Source organism: Sceloporus occidentalis, unplaced genomic scaffold (assembly GCF_023333645.1).
Source record: "Sceloporus occidentalis isolate IW3139 unplaced genomic scaffold, rSceOcc1.0.p SCAF_3, whole genome shotgun sequence".
In the NCBI taxonomy this organism is placed as follows: Eukaryota; Metazoa; Chordata; class Lepidosauria; order Squamata; family Phrynosomatidae; genus Sceloporus; species Sceloporus occidentalis.
In genome coordinates this window covers 116270515-116288386 of record NW_028316983.1, presented here as the reverse complement: position 1 = coordinate 116288386, position 17872 = coordinate 116270515, and the positions used below count along the sequence as shown (strand labels likewise).

The window sequence follows — 17872 nt, the reverse complement described above, 5'->3', positions numbered from 1 at the left end:
TTGTATAAGAATTTTAAAAATATAGAACACCCCAGAATTACAAGATACGTTTATCCATTCAAAAAATGAAGTACATGGAACCTGAACTGTGACATTAAGGAGACATTTAAATTGACTATAAGCACAGAATGGGGTGAAAGATGAGTGAAATGTTACAATTTATCAACTGTGAGATGAATGACTTTTTATAATAAAATTCAGAAAAAAATGAGCACAGTTATGACATCTAGATGGCTTCCGGTATAGATTTATTTATTTAAATATTTTATCCTGCCCTTTAATCATGAGATCACAGGGCAGCAAACAAATAAAATAATATAAATAGTGCAGATAATTTAAAACTAATTTCAGCAAACAATTGAAAGAAGACAAAACATTTCAAATGGCTTTGAAGGTAGACCTGTTAAAATAACTTTTAAAGGGGAGTTTAAAAGAACACACAAACATAGACACAGAGTTAATTAGTCTCCAAACACTTCAATAAAAATGAATTTCTTGACTTGATGCTCTGAAAAGTAACTAGGATTGGCACTAGTCAGACTGCCAAGGGAGAGGACATTACACAAATAGAGTGCCACCGCCAAAAAGGCCCTTTCACTTTCCCTACCTCATCTGATGGGATGCAGAAGAGGGCTGCTCCAGCAGATCTCAATCCTTGGGCAGCCATTGTGGGGAATATGACACGGGTTGTTTCAAAAAATGCTAAACAGACTTGTATACTTATTTTCAGTTGTGCATTGGAAGTGCATATCACAAGCACTCTCACATGCCCAGCACATCAAAGATTATCATAAAGCAGAAGAGCACATTGTTCTTCCCTTATGTCAAACATTCTAGAAGCTTATGCAGACTTATTGTATCTGGAGGATTATACTGATTCACTTTTTATTTCATGAAAACTAGAAAGGCATCAACAGTAAGATCTGTGACATTTGTGAAACAATACAAAAAACAACCCATAGAATACAACAATGACTCATTAGAAAAGACAATAATGCTGGGAAACATAGAGGGCAGTAGAAAAAAAGGAAGACTACAGGTCAGATGTCTAGACTCAGTCAAGCAGGTCACAGGCCTGAACTTACGGGATTTAAACAGAGAGGCTGAGAATAAGGGGTCATGGAGATGTCTCTTTCACAGGGTCACCAAGAGTCAAAGTCAACTTGAAGACAGCTAACAACAAGAAGAAGAATAAAACAAAACATATTCCATCCTCTACCAATAATAATTTCCCTTGGCCAACACAAACAGTTGTTACATATTCTTCTTTTCCCACAGTTACCTTCAGGTAAAATAAAATGTACTATTATAAGTACCAGAGATGTTTAGGATCCCATGAAAATGAACACCTGGATCTTAGAATCAAATGTGGCTCTCAGAGATGTAATGCCCCAAACTGGCTTATGGGTATTCATTCCTACTAGAGTAAAGCCTACTGTTTCTTTTTCCTCTGAGAATTATCACTAGCTGTTCTATGTTATTGTTGTTTTTCTTGCCAGAGAAGAGGAGAAAAACTCAAAGATCTGCTTTTGCATACATTAAAATTGTACTCAATATAATAGGGTTGCATTTTAATACCATTTGTTGTCCCATTCGCCCCATAATTTGCTAGCAGCTGCTTTTCACAGTTTTAACTCAAATCATTGACTTGTAGAACAGAAGCCCTTGGATTGATTATAATAGGTTTTTTGAAACCCCCCCTACTGAGTGCACACCCATATCCTCTAAATAGCTAGTTGTTCCTGCTATCTTTCAAATGCAGCTGAAGAAGGTATTGGCATATAATTAGGATCCCGATGTAAAGGAATACATGTCATGTCAGTGTGATGTACCAGCAGACAGTTGGAGACATGCAATATTTCTTGGTAGAAGGAGATTCAGCTTTGGTACACACTTCATGAATAACATCTGCTCCTAATTATTCTTCGTTAAACGAAAGTGGTACCTCCAGAGTCCATGTTCATATTTCCTCTCTCTTTATTTTGTGCCTCAGGGATGCCTGTGGAATTTCTGCTGCAGAAGCAAAGAATTTTGTTCTGAAGGATGGAGACCCCCATGCCAGTGGAAACTTGAGTGACTCGTCAAGTGGGGAGTCCAGCTGTGGGCAGCAGAGGACACGAGGGCCATCCCCATCCCGTGTGCGTTTTGAGGATGAATCTGCACGGGATGCTGAGGTTCGCTATTTGGAACGTCTTCAGCAACGTCAGAAGCGAGTCTTGGATTCAGTTCTCTTATCTCTGGGTCGTGGCCCACTGGTCTCCAAACCGGATCTTTCAGATTATATCAATGGTGACCTCCAGCGTAAAGAGAATGGCATCTGTAAGCCTGTCTGGGAAGAGCAGAGCACAGAGCAGGCAGGAGGGGCACTCACTCATCAAAGCAACAGGGGGCGCTCTGAGAAGGGAATGCCTCTGGTGGTCAACAAAGAAGGGAAATGTAGTGCCTGTGGGTCTTATGTCAACAAATTGGCAGCCAGGAACCCTGATGTCAGTGTAAATCAAACCAGGAATGACATGCATATGACTTGTAATGTCTCCCAAAGAAGCAAACATCTAGGCATTGCCAATGAACACAAGGTGCTTAGTGCTTCTCAGGAGGACACCCGAACAAGGCCTCTTGGTCCCAAAGGAACTCCACTGTGGATCCTTCCTTCTCGACAGCGTGTTTACACAGAACGCATCAAGGAAACTTATATTGGGGAAGTGACTTGTATAGATGATGTTGACTCAGCTTTAGATAGCACCACTGACACATCAGATAGTTACAGGACAGACAGCGAAGAAGCTGGTACCGGTACTAATAGTCAACAGTCAATGTTCAAAAGTCAGTGGCACAGTGTGCCTGGTCCAGATTCTAGGCCAGTTTGTTCTTCAGAGAAGGAAACCAAGAGTATGAAGAATAAGGGGGACAGGCATTGGGGGAATGCCAGTTACAATGCCCATAATGAGGAATTCCAAGATAATGTGCCTAGCATTAACAAAGTGGAAACTGGGTTAAGTGCTAATGAAGCAAACAATTATAATGTGAAGGGAGCCTCTGAAATAAAAAGCCAAGAAAATAAAATAGCTTCTAACAAGGCGGAAGTCTATACCAGAGGCAATCAACCTGTAGATCTATATCCATTGGCCAAGAAAGGCAAAGCCCAAGGGCACATGAAAGGACCCAAAGCCCAATTTAGGGAACCCATACCCACTGTCAATTCTCAGCAGTTGCCTTCCTATCTGGCTCCTGATAGTTTAACAAACTCTGTTAACAGAAAATCGAGCTCTAGTCACAGGCCAACCAACAACTTAAGCCAAGTAAAGGATCCTTCTCAGCAGCTAAATAAGGAAGTGGCTGCCAGCTTCAACCTAGGAGATCAAGTACCTACACTCACTGCCACAGGAAAAGCCCTCTCCTCCCCAATGCCTTACAGGAGAGCTGTTTTAACAGGCAGCTACAAGCTGGATGTTCAGGATCCTGGGCAGGTGAAAGAAGCCAATGAACTGCCAGTTTGTTCTCTTCACAATATTCAGCATGCCTGCGTGTCTCAGACAGAGGAGCAGAGTGGCATGCAAAGCCCAAAGATGCTTTCTAAGAGTCAGTTGTTGGCTTTATCCACTAATAATTGCAATAATACCCATGCAAAGCACCAGTCAAAAACTTCAGTGATTTCTATGGTGAAGAGTAAAGAACAATTCCAGGACAGCCAGAAGATGAGGAAAAAACATGGTAAGAAATCATGCTGACTTTTGACAATTGCACTAGGGGAGGCTCTCCAGCAAGAGATATCACATTCTTAAGCTAATTTATGCAAGTAAGATTGGTCCGTTCAAAGCATTCTAACATGCATGCCTTTGCTTATTTTCATGTTTTAATCTGTACATAAATTAGTTTTGCATAGGTTTAGATTGTTTTACGAATAGCTTTGAAGTGGCTAGTGACTGAGCGGATAAACAAAAGCAAAAGGTCAGATTGTGAGAGGAGATGCACACTGCGACCCACTTTTCAATATAAGACCTTTGCTGGTTCCATCCAGAGGTCCGTCTAGTTCAGTATTCTGCTTCCCACTGTGGCCAAAAGTTAGAGCAGCAGATGGCACCCCACTTCTAATCACATTATATGGCATATAAGACCAATAATGTTATTTTAGTCCCTGAAGTGAAAATTCACTCACTATGTCTCTTTTCCCCAATGATAAAAATAAGTATAGTCAGCCCTTCATGTTTGCATCTTTGCCTTTTGTGGATTTGAATAATCTCTCTAGAAATCTCTAGGTCTTCCAGTGGAACTCTATGGTCAGTGTCCGCCAGACGTTGTGCTGGAGGACCCAGAGATTCGTAGAGATAACTCTTTTCTAGTTGTTTGCAAGTCCTCCAGTGCTATTCTGTGGTCAACTTCTGGCAGATATTGACCATAGAGTGTGCTGGAAGACCTAGAGATTCCTAGAGAGGTGTTCTCTCAAGTAAAGAAATAGTGATTTTTTTTTAAATTTGCAGTTTTTCCACTTTCACAGGGATCCTGTGCCCCTAACCCCAGTGAATGTGGAGAGCTCACTGTAATAATAATGTAAACACCGAACAATTTACTGCCCTTTGATGATGCTCCCAATAGAGCTACTTAGAGGACTGTCTTACTCAGCCTAATGGCAGGGCCAGTCTTTCCCCTCTTCCCATTGCAGTGTGGTAATCACATATGAAGGTGGGTTTGCCTAAATAGGTCTATGGTGTTTCTTCATTTCCAGGGATAAGTGGAAATGTAATAGGTCTTAGGGCCAGAACAGGAAGGGGCAGCTTGAAGCTGTCCCCGCTGAAGATGCCTCGGGACCATGGCAAACACACACTGTGGTCACAAAGGCGCCTGCCACTGCCAGCCCAAATAGGAATGGAAAAGATTCTGGGCAGCTTGGGGGCACTTTTTTTGACACCACACATCATCAAGATGCCTTGAAGTTGCTAAGCAAACCACATGGGAGCGGCTTCCTTAGGCAGCCCTGGCGCAACTTCTGTTCCAGTGGTATGCGCTGTCAAAATGCTGTGCCTCCGGAGTGTCTTGAAACTGCCCCCATGTGGTTGGGTGGGTGGCTTCTGGGAGTCTTGAAGGCGTGTGGTGTTAAAATGCCGTGCCTGCAAGCCTCCCAGAAGCGGGCTTTTAAGTCCGGTCTTGTTCCGGCCCCTGTCTTACACTTGTAAAGTCATATTTTCTTATAAATGTTGAGGTTAGTGTAGTATTGTTCAATATCTTTTCCAGGTGTTAACTGAAGGCAAACATTACCAATACTATCTCACTAGGGAGGGTTTGATCTCCCATATTTTGCTCATGTTGGACATATTCCTTCCACCCCAAATAATTCTCTGCAATTGTTTTTGGTCCTCCAAGGTGAGTCAGAGGAGTGCCATTCAATGGGAGAGAATTCTTAGGACAGACAGAGTGAACTGCCTGAGTTCTCTGTGTCCTACAGTCTGAGTAGTGATCGATAGAAGGACACAACCAAAACTCCACACTGCTGTTTTGTGCTTATAGTCTGCAATGCACATATCACTTTTAATGGATATAGTATTTGCCAAATTACAGTGGTGTGCCCATTGTACATACTATTTTAACATAAATGTACCACAAAATTCTTAATAATCAGATCTGCAGATAGGCCTTAAAAATATTGACAGAAAGGTTCCTGAAATTATAGGATATAAAAACAGTAGTTAGGGCTTACTTTCTGATCTTTTCCTACTCACTACAGATTAAGTATACCTTATACTTAACTTGTACTTAAGAAACATTATGTATTTCAGATTTTTCTGGATTCTGGAATACATGTATTTTTATATATGTACATAATGAGACATCTTGAAGATGGGATCCAACTCTAAACATGAAATACACATATCCTGAATATTATACTGTACTGTTATAGTGCTATTATTCCACTCTAACTGCTATGGCTGCCTCCTGTGGAATCCTGGAATTTGCAGTTTAGGGAGAGGCATTTAGAATTCTCAGCCACAGAGCTCAAATATATCACCAAACTATAAACTCCAGAATTTGACAGGAGGCAGCAAGAGCAGTTAAAGTGGGATAATAGCACTATCACAGTGTGGTGTGTACATTATACACATAGCCTGAAGGTAATTTTATACAATATTTTAATAAGTTTATGCGTGAAATAAAATTTGTGTACAATGAACTATGAGCAAACAAAGGGGTCACTATCTTAGCCACCCATGAAAAATGTATCGGGTTTTGGAGATTTCAGATTTCAGAATTCTGGATAAGGGAGGCTCAGCCTGTTCTATGTCTGGCATTTTCTGCAAATGCAGAAGCTTTAAGTCTGCCTTAAAGTAAATGCTTATGTTATTGATAAACTGTTTTGTTGATCTATGTCTTGAGTTAACTCCAGGAACTTTAGTTCAGAGGAAGCGAGTGAAGCAAAGGTTCTCTAACAAATTTTTCAGTGCCCTTTGAAAGCTATATCTCTCTAGCATTCTTTAGGGGAGAGGTGGGAAATTAGTTGTCAGTGGACTGCACTTCCATCAGTCCTAGTTAGTATAGCCAGTGGTGACAAATGGTGGGAGTTGTAATCTAGCTACTTTTGAGGGTCATATGTTCCACATCTCTGATTAGGGGAAAACATGGCAGTTAAGGTACCATATAGATTCAACTATAAGTCGACCTCATGTATAAGTTGAGGGCTAGTTTTGGGACCAGAATTATAGATTTTGATATGACCCATGGATAAGTAGAGGGTAAAATGTAGGGGCATTTAACAAAGGATGTAAATGACAAAGCAAAAGAAAACATTGCCAAAGAATTTATATAATTCCAGCAGGCATAACTGTTTGTATTCAAACTAAAGGCTGGATGGATGAGGAAATAGAGAGGGTTCAGTGTTTCCAGGGCAAATGACACTCTTGCCATTCACCAGGGTACGGTTCCTTGTTTTAAAGTTAAAGTACAGTACCTACATTGACCCATGGATAAGAAGAGTCAGTTTTTTGGGGTCAGTTTTTTGACCTAAAATCCTAGATGTATACATGGGCATATACAGTAATATAAAACTAAAGGGTACTCCATTCACTTATCAGAAATGGACAGAACATCATCTGACATAAGATCTTTTGTCTTGTTACATATTAAGTTCTGTCATGCTTGCAGAATGCACAGGTCTATTATCCAAGAGCAGTAAATGGAAGTGTGTCTGTGTTGATGCAGGAACTCCATCATCCTCAGCATTTGGTGCTCCCCCTGTTAATCCCAGTGCCACTGGTTTTACTGCCATCAATCTCTCCCTGACAACTGAGGAGACCAACCCTACCACTTGTGCTCAATCAATTAGTAGAGAAGCTCCAGTAACAGAAGCACAGAAGACAAGGTCAGCCCAAACAAGTGCAGTCCAGTGGTAAGTAAAGATGATATGCATTATCAGGAAGTGGGGGCACAGATGCTTATGGAGCAAGCCATGCGATGAAATCTCATTTTTCTAAAGTAGGACTCTACTGTTAGCATCCCCAAGGCCTTAATATTGGAAATTTCCACTCAATCTTCGAATTTCCCTTCCAAAGTTAAAATCTTGTCAGTGCGATTAAGCCTTTCCCAAGCAAGTGTTCGTGCTAGCTAGCTGGTGGTGATGGGCTTTTTTGTTTCTCACATTTGGAAAGCACCAGGTTAGAGAAGCCTGGTTTAAGACATTCTCCAGACTGTGCCTGTCCGCTCCTTTTTGTGTGGAGGGTGGCTTTATGAAGAACCTTTGGGGCTCTCATTCTCCAAGATTCAAATTGCTGTGGAGAGTCTCCATGGATAAAGAAAGATCTTCTCTTGAGAAAGCCACCCTGCCTGCATAAGACATAGCAGAAAAGCATGTGGAGAATGTGAATCATGGTCTTCTTCATGGTCTGTATGAATACACACAAATGGGTTGTGGCACCTGCATACATTCACAACATTCTAGAACTGAACGGTCTTTGGTGGGAACCCTGTCTTCACTGCCTTAACATCGTGTCTTTAAGTGTGCCTCAGGTAAATCTCCCCAGTTCCTTTTTGCTCACCACGCTAGCAGTGACACAAGGAACGTTTTCTGCATTGCTGAACAATTCACCTTATAAATTTTAACTTTTTGTTCTATGATTAACATTTTCTTTTATTTGGTTGCTTTTCACTGTGGTGAGAAAAGATTTTCTCCTGTCTTTTCTTATATTAGCAGACAGCCTCTAAGACACTTTTTAAGTTACAATCTTCATGTGAAAATAAGACTATTCATTTGGATTGGCATTCTTAATATCTTTATTATTTATTATTTAAGGGAAGGATGTAAGAGCCAATCCTGCTCCATTTGCCATGGGTTTTCAAAACAAGGCTTAAAAAAAGACAGCTTAAGCTGTGCCTGGTTGCTTGGGAAGAGGCTCTTACGTTCAGCTGATTTAGTTGCTAAAACTCCTGCCTTGTCTACTGTAGAAAACTGCAATTAAAGTATCTATAGCATTTGATGCTACTTTAGTTTTAATGTCATTGTTGAAAGGCACCACCTTCACTCTTGCACCACTGACACAAAATGTTTTGACCAGCACGTGTTGTACTGCACCCATATTGGTTGCTACTTCACCTCATATTTCTCATGAAGAAGTCCCTGCAGTTCCAGGAAGGCCTCTGGAGGTTTCTTCTAGGAAGAGGCATAAGTCTTATGAATTTACTTCTGAAGATGCCACCAAAAAGAAAAGAACCAAGGTGTCCAAAAAAAGGTGTTAAGAAAAAAGTTTGGATTGAATATGGAGTACCTTGCTTTCAGTAAGAAGTAAAGGGCATGTGCCAGGTCTTTAGTATTGATCATCTCTGATCAACATCAATTTGTTGCGGCTTGCTGTGAGCAGGCTGGGGAGATAATAGAGCCTGTCATCTAGGTACCAACAACCTTAGTCTGATTTGCCTGATGCTGTTTTTATTGCTTTTTATACGAAGAGTGAGCTCTGAAAAGGTTCCTCACACCATGACGAATCCTCAGTTTCAGTACAGCTGCATTGAAACAAGACTCATTTTGAAAATGCTGTCCTGCTCAAAGTCCCATTAGGCATCAAAGGGGAGGGAAACAAGAATCAAAGAGGAGGGAAACAACAAGGGTGTTACGGTGGGAGTCTACTACAGACCCCCAAGTCAGACTGAGGAATTGGATGATATCTTTCTAGAACAGATGACCACACAGTCAGAAAAGAGAGATGTAGTAGTGATGGGCGACTTCAACTATCCTGATATTTGCTGGAAGTCAAACTCAGCAAAATCCTCAAGGTCTAGCAAATTCCTCACTTGCCTGGAAGACAATTTCATGGTCCAAAAGGTGGAAGAGGCAACAAGGGGGTCAGCTATTTTAGATCTGGTCCTAACCAACAAGGATGACTTGGTTAATGGGGTGCAAGTGGTGGGATCATTAGGTGGAAGTGACCATGTTCTCCTGGAGTTTGTAATACAGTGGAAAGGAGAAGCCAGGCAGAGTCAGACACGCATCCTAGACTTTAGGAGAGCGAATTTCAGTAAACTTAGAGAAGTATTGAGGGCAATTCCATGGTCAGAAATACTAAAAGATAAAGGAGTTCAGGATGGATGGGAGTTTCTCAAAAGAGAGATACTGAAGGCACAATTTCAAACAGTTCCAGTGAGAAAGAAAAACGGGAGGTGTCTCAAGAAACCAGGATGGATGACTAAGGAACTTTCAACCGAGCTAAGTTTGAAACGGAACATGTATAAGGAATGGAAAAAGGGGGAAATCACGAAAAAGGAATTCAAAGAAATAGCAGGCATGTGTAGGGGTAAAGTCAGAAAAGCTAAAGCGCAGAATGAACTCAGGCTTGCTAGAGAGGTTAAGAACAATAAAAAGGGCTTTTTTGGATATGTCCGCAGCAAGAGGAAGAAGAAGGAAACGGTAGGGCCACTGCGTGGAGAAGATGGCAAAATGCTAACAGGAGATAGAGAAAAGGCAGAATTACTCAACACCTTCTTTGCCTCAGTCTTCTCAGAAAAGGCAAAGGGTGCTCAACCTGAGGATAATGGAGCAGAGGACAGAATAGGGGAATTTCAGCACAGAATAAGTAAAGAGATAGTAGAGGAACACCTTGTTAATCTAAATGAATTTAAGTCTCCGGGACCAGATGAACTCCATCCAAGGGTATTAAAAGAACTGGCAAAAGTAATATCCGGAGCCATTGGCAATCATATTTGAAAACTCCTGGAGAACAGGAGAGATCCCAGCAGACTGGCGAAGGGCAAACGTTGTCCCCATCTTCAAAAAGGGGAAAAAAGAGGATCCTAACAATTATCGTCCAGTTAGTCTGACATCAGTTCTAGGAAAGATTCTAGAGCAGATCATTAAACAGAGAGTCTGTGAACATCTAGAAGACAATGCCATAATCACAAAAAGTCAACATGGGTTTCAGAGAAACAAGTCATGCCAGACAAATCTAATCTCTTTCTTTGATAAAATTACCAGCTTGGTAGATGAAGGGAATGCTGTGGATATAGTATATCTTGATTTCAGTAAGGCCTTTGACAAGGTTTCCCATGACATTCTTGCAAACAAGCTTGTAAAATGTGGGCTAGACAAAGGAACTGTTAAATGGATCTGTAATTGGTTGACTGGCCGAACCCAAAGGGTGCTCAACAATGGCTCCTTTTCATCCTGGAGAGAAGTGACCAGTGGGGTCCCACAGGGCTCTGTCCTGGGCCCAGTGCTATTCAACATCTTTATCAATGACCTGGATGACAGAATTGGGAGCATACTTATCAAATTTGCAGATGACACCAAATTAGGGGGAATAGCTAATACCCCAGAGGACAGGATCAAGATTCAAAATGACCTGAATAGACTAGAAAGCTGGGCCAAAGCTAACAAAATGAAATTCAACACAGAGAAATGTAAGGTATTGCACTTAGGGCGGAAAAATAAAATGCACAGATATAGGATGGGTGACACCTGGCTGAATGAAACTACGTGTGAAAGGGATCTAGGAGTCCAAGTAGACCACAAGTTGAACATGAGTGAACAGTGTGATGCGGCAGCTAAAAAGGCCAATGCTATTTTAGGCTGCATCAATAGAAGTATAGTGTCTAGATCAAGAGAAGTAATAGTGCCACTGTATTCTGCTTTGGTCAGGCCCCACCTGGAATATTGTGTCCAGTTCTGGGCGCCACAATTCAGAAAGGACATTGAGAAACTGGAGCGTGTCCAAAGGAGGGCGACAAAAATGGTGAAGGGTCTGGAAACCATGCCCTATGAGGAACGACTTAGGGAGCTGGGGATGTTTAGCCTGGAGAAAAGAAGGTTAAGAGGTGATATGATAGCCCTGTTTAAATATTTGAAAGGATGTCATATTGAGGAGGGAGCAAGCTTGTTTTCTGCTGCTCCAGAGAACAGGACCCGGAACAATGGATGCAAGCTACAGGAAAAGAGATTCCACCTGAACATTAGGAGGAACTTCCTGACAGTAAGGGCTGTTCGACAGTGGAATGCACTTCCACGGAAGGTGATAGTCTCCTTCCTTGGAGGTCTTTAAACAGAGGCTGGACGGCCATCTGTCAGGGATGCTTTGATTTGGATTTCCTGCATGGCAGGGGGTTGGACTGGATGGCCCTAGTGGTCTCTTCCAACTCTACGATTCTATGATTCTATGATCTCCTTGGTACCAAGAGCAATATCGGCCTCCTTATTATAGGAGAGAATATGAATATTCAAGGGGTTACTCCCCATATTTGGTTTGTTTGGAGCATCATTGTGGATTTGCTCATGATGATTATATGGGGATGGAAGATTACTGTCAAGAATATTAGCCTTTTGATAGCCCTTTGGGTGAAGAGCAGGGTATAAATAAATTAATAATAATAATAATAATTACTATTACCCATCAGTCTCCAGGGTTAAGGCCCCATATAAAAGGTTATTCCTCTGTTTGGTCCCAATGTATGGAGGAAGAAGAGTTACACCTTCACCCCTGTATTCCATCATCTCTGTAAGAGTTTAGTGCCAGCCATCTGCAACAATGCCACATCCATTATAGTTGCAGAACTCTAATCTTCTTACTTTGCTTTATTTTGCTCTGATACCAAGTGTCCTACCGAAGCTGAGCTCGAAACCAATACTTCAAGCCTTTCAGCTTGCTGATCTGCCTTTTCCATCTGTCTCATCTACTTTAGTAGCACCTTTATCATTGTAATCATTACTTGCTTCCTTGATACTGATTTTGATTTTTATGTTGCTTCTGGGTGTGCTTCTACAACATTGGTTTTAGTACCAAAACCTGTCAGCCAACCAAACAAAGATTCTGTACTGGAAAACAATGATTTCTCTTCTTCTTCCCCATCCTTACTTCAAGCACTTACACCATCACAGAGAATATTGTGGATACATCGGCATTCTCTCCCTAGAAGGTTATCAGATCAAATACTGAACAGTTAAAGCTCCTCTGCTCCCAAAATCTGACCCATTTTTTTCAAAATATCCAACCTGAGTGGGCAACCCCTATTATGCTACTTCTCTTGCCAGGTCTTGATTCTGGGCAAAGCCTTCATCAATGTCACCACTTCATGTTGGATCGGGAACCTCTACAGAGTGCAAGAAGATGCAGTGCTTATTTTTTTTTTCCATTGGCAGTTTTATTTGAGATCTCTCAAGGTGGCCAGAAAAAGCCTATTCTAGATAATCTGTGATCTGAATGAACTAATTACTTGTATCTTTCAATCTACCTAGTTTGCATGCTTTCTCCAATATTTCACTCTTCATGATAATGCACAATATGGGGGAAGAGAAAAGATAAACAAGCTTCCAAAGTGTCAAAGAGAGGAACTGTGACGTATCAGGAGCTGTCTTTGCTGTTATCATCATAATTTGAAAATTCTTTTTAAAAAACAAAGAAACTTTTCTAAACCTTATTTGTTTTTAAAATCATGACACAAAGATGGTTGTACATGTTTGCCCACATTCCAATTTAACATTGTTCAACATTTATCCTTTTGGAGTATGGCTGCACTCTGTTGTTTATCACATTTTATCATCCCTCTAAATTGTATGGGATTAGCAAGGCTGCAAGAGTTTGGCTTGCTGTATTCACTTTGGACAGTGTGATACCACCTTGTGACCATGACCAATGACCAGCATTCCTCCTAACCTTGAACCTACAGAAGTAGATGGATTCATTCTGACAGTTACACATACAGTAGCACCCAAGCCCATTCATATTCCCCCCTCCCTTGCCATATACCTCCCCAAGGGAATGGCCCAGAAGCTGGACAGGTGGCTTGCTGCTATGACCTGGGTGCTTGCCAGGCTTTGCCGTGACCAGAGTGGCCAACAGAAAAATGTGAACCCCTGTTTCTCTCATTATGGATTTTCTACAATCCTGCAAGTTTGATTTAAACTGTGAAAAACTTTCCCATGTCCACCCAGTGTCTAAGCAAGGGGTTGAAATTAGATCTTGAGGCAATATTGTAACTCTAGCATTTGCTTTTGATAGAGAAGGCACCAGGTTCTTCACTTCATAGGATCAAGAGAAGCAGTTTATTGGAAACAATTTTGCCTAAGGCCCTTCTAAAGCTGCTGCAGACATTGTCTGAGCAGACATTACTGGGCGAGGAAGGTCTGTGATTTTTCCTAGTCTGAGACAGATCTACCTGTTTATTTCTGCTCACCAATCCTAATCTGCTCTTAGCTGGTTCCCAATGCTGCACCTGTATGCACTGAGGAATACTGTAGCAGGGGGTGTAAAATGAGGCATAATGCTCCCTGTTCGTAAGGATAAAGGGCTTGCTGTGTTTCTGCTTTCTGTCACAACCTCTCTTCCATTGTCTTTTTTGCTGCAACTGTCCTTCACCCAGATCCAGGTGGGTTTGTTGCTCTCACAGCAATGCCCCTTTAGCTGTAGCTTTTCACTGTTGCTGCCAGCTAACGCCTTGTTTTTGGTTCTGCCAGCTGTCTCTGAATCTAGTTACCCTTCCCATTTCTGCCTCCCTGAAATCTGCCTTGACCTGCTTCTCTGTTCCTGCCAACATCCCCAGAAATTTGTTGCTATGGCTACACATCTTGGTCCTCAAAATTAAGCCTCTTCTATTTTACCCAGGGATTATGTCTAAAATTTTATAAAGCTACCCTATTGTTTCCTTCAATACAAAGTTTTAAATGTCTAACTTATTAGCCAAGACATGCACATTTAACAAAATAAACCATGCATTTAGTTCAGACCATGCTGTCATCTAATTTGAGCTGGTAAAAAAAATAAACTAAACAAATGCAAAATCCCTTCAGCGTCAGCAGCATTTAGTCTGAATTGGTGCAGCCCTGGTAATACTACTGCCAAGTTAGGTTGTAATAGAGATGAATCATATAGGGGTTTGTAAGAGCATCAGCAGTGAATACAACAGGGATCGATAATGAAATGAGAAAGTAGGAAAAATCCACATATTAGGAAGGCTTTTGGGGTGGTAGTAAAAGAATTGTTGCCTTCCTATACCAGTAGAGAGACCTCACCAAGTTCCTCCAAGACAAGGCTGGCTGCATTCTAATCTCATTGTGATGGCTTTGGTAATCGTGGTTTGCCCCACTCTTTTATCTGTGTTCCCATTTGTGTGAGGCACAGAGACCATAAAGTTAACAAGTAGAAGACATGGTTGTCTGGACTCTTGTCCCATAAAATTCTGAAAGAAATGGTATGAGCCTTTTTGAGGCTAGGCAGATGAAGGATCATTTCCTTATGCCAAAGTGCTGAAAGTTGATCCACAGCAGCTGATGCTGGGGATTAGGGCTTAGTAGTCATCACACTGCTAGTGCCTTAGCCAGCATCCCTTTAAAGTGCCATGTGGGCTCCCATTCACTCTTGAGATGGGGAAAGTAAAGGATTGTTCCTTAGGAAGACCATTGCAGTGCTTAATCCTGACACTGAGTGGGCTACCCTCATGCTTGGGAACAGTCAGGTACCTTACATGGTGTGGGTGGATTATTGAGCTGAGAAATAAAAAATGCAAGAGGAGGCTGTCCCTATTGAAACAATAGCTGTTTTGCTAATCTTTAAATTGTTAGCCAGTTCTCAGTATTCTGTATTAACTCTTGAGAACCGACAAAATCGGTCACACTGGGGCATCATGCCAAGAAAAAAAGCCCATGATAACAACATGCAGGTGAAGGGGCAGTGATAGACAGATAAACTCAGTTTTTACTGGCTCCCATTCAGTTATGTGACAGAAAGCATGTGAGCCATAGGGGGAGCATGTTGGAAGCAGGGCCTTTGAACCAATGTTTGGAAGGTCATGCTGTCATCCTGGTTCTGAGAGAGATATTGATTTCTGTAACTGCAGTCAATTCCTATTTCTCCAAAAGAGAATAAGATGTTCTTTGCTATCCACTCCACTGTCTTAGCCAGAAAAGAAAAAAGTATGCATGGGGCCACACTTGTGGCTTGCACCTCTTTTGGTATTCCTAAAGGTGGTACTATATCTCTTTCTCTATCCTTCTGTGCCTCAAATCTATCTTCAAAATCCACAGTTTCAATTATATGTTGCTGTCATTTAAATCTTGGAAGTCTTCCTACAGAGCTTGGAAAAGGTGCTTTTTCTAAGATTGGCATTACCAATCCAGCTCCAATTCTGTGAGTTATACACTTGTCCCTCCACATTCACTGGGGTTAGGGGCACAGGTCCCCCATGAAAGTGAAAAAACTGCAAATAAATAAACAGTACTTTTTTAACCTGAGAGAACACCTCTCTAGGAATTTCTAGGTCCTCCAGCAGAACTCTGTGGTCAACATCTGCCAGAATTCGACCATAGAATCATGTTGCAGGACCTACAAATGCTTAGAGAAGTGTTTTCTCTAGGAATCTTTAGGTTCTCCAGTGCAAGTCTGATCAATATCCAGCAGAATTTCTCTGAAGGACTTAGAGATTCCCAGAGAGAGCATATTAATCAAATCCACAAATAATTCAATTCGCAAAAGTCAAAGCTGCAAATGCGGAGGGCTGAGTGTAATCCAAAAAAAGGAAATTTTCCTGATTCTCATTTCTCTTGTCTCTGTCCTCCCTTTACTGTAAAATTTTTCATGTGATTCTTGAGGCAGGGTCTTGTCTTTGCTTATATAAGCCTATAAAGTCTCATGGGTATTAATAGTGCTGTAAAAATAATAGCGTTCTGTAGGCACAACTGAGGACAGTTTCAGAACCTTAGTTGGGATCTCCCATTATGGAGCAGGCCAGCATACCAGACCTCCTTTTGATATCAAACATCTTCTAAACTCAACTCTCTATATAGACTCTTTTCATAAAAAGGATTGGTGATTAATGCTTTGCATAATGGCATTTCCTATTCCCTTGTGATTTTGATCACAAGGAAAGTCTGATAAGATTATCTAGACAAGTAGGAATGGGTGGCAAGCTTTCAAACACAGACGTATTTGCCATGAAACAATAAGAGGCACCATTTCAGGTTTTAGTGGAAGTAACCAGGGGGCGGGGGTGGGGGCAAGATACCAAAGCCCTGTATGTGAATATATTTTCAGATGGAAGTTAGGATAGTGCATGTAAAGAAGATTTGTTATTTTCTTTCATAAGAACTATATAAACATTGCAAAGTTATCAACAGAGACCAGAGGCTGTTTTTTACACAAAGTAATAGTTATTCCTTTGGCACAGATACCTAATATATTAAACTCTTTCAATAATAATAGCCATTCAATCTACAGAATAACTATACTCAGTTTAAGTTGATCATAGATATAGATATTCTTCTTGCAAAATAATTGTTGTGTCAAAACAACAGCTGGTGGAACAGAAGATTGACTTTTGTATCTTTACCCTCCTTCTATGGTATCATTCATTCTAACAGGTAGTTCTCCACCTGCAGTCTGAAATAACATAATACCATCTCAGACATAGGCCGTGTTCCCACTGGCTTATAATGCGAATCAGGATGCAAATCATGGGTGCATCGTTCCCATTTGAGCACGCATTCGATCCGCATTGCTCCGATAATCGTTCCCATTGGAATTCGAATCTGACTCCCATGTGATCGAATTATCTTGAAAAACCCCGAATCAGTGATTGATAAACCGGTTTAATTTAACAGTGCACTTTCATCAAGTTTTCCTGTGCCTCCTGAGTCTGATTTGCGGCATACAAATGGGAATGAAAGGGTGTCTGATTCGGGAACTTGGGGATGGGAGGAGCAGTGCCTGGGAGTGTCACCCGCTTGTTCTCTTTCCTGCATTACCGGCACCATTTTCTCACGTTCGCATAGCCTTTCCCCTGGTGGAGTGGGAAGCAGGGGCTCCTTCTCTCTTCCAGAGGGAGTCTGGGGAGACACAGAAGAGCCTGGGATGCAAAGGGGTTTGGGGCGAATAGAGGCTCCTTCTCTCTTCCAGAGGAACTATGGGAAGACACAGAAGAGCCTCAGACGCAAAGGGGTTTGGGGTGAATAGAGGCTCCTTCTCTCTTCCAGAGGGAGTCTGGGGAGACACAGAAGAGCCTGGGACACAAAGAAGTTTAGGATGAATAGAGGCTCCCTTTTCCCTTTCCCGGAGGAGTAAAGCAACTGATTGGCCGTGATGCCAAGTGCTTAAGCGCTTGATTGACAGCTGCTTTAAAAAAAGGGTCCCGGAAGGGCAATGGGAACGGGGAGAATAACCACTACAAATTACCACAGGGAAAACACCAATGGGAACGAAAACAGGTAAAAAACCCCGGGACTGTTTGCACCCGTTTTTAATGGGAACGATGGGTCAGATTCGATTATGACTCGGGGGAAAAAATCCGAGTCATAATCGCAGCGAAATACATCGCTTTATATGCCCAGTGGGAATGGGGCCATACAGAATAGAAGAGGGAAAAAGATTAATCCCGTGAAACCTGATCTTCTGAGAAAAATTGGCTAGCTTCTCTTTAG

General features: G+C 41.6%; 1 protein-coding gene across 3 annotated transcripts in view; it reads left to right on the top strand.

Annotated features, from left to right (window-relative positions):
- KIAA1614 (KIAA1614 ortholog) overlaps positions 1-17872 on the top strand; it is a 58513-nt gene that overhangs the window by 28861 nt on the left and 11780 nt on the right. For all 3 annotated transcript variants that reach the window (XM_089515907.1, XM_089515909.1, XM_089515908.1), the window contains exons 6-7: positions 1994-3711; positions 7189-7375. In XM_089515907.1, the coding sequence (XP_089372033.1) occupies positions 1994-3711; positions 7189-7375 (1905 nt within the window). The remainder of the gene's footprint in view (positions 1-1993; positions 3712-7188; positions 7376-17872) is intronic.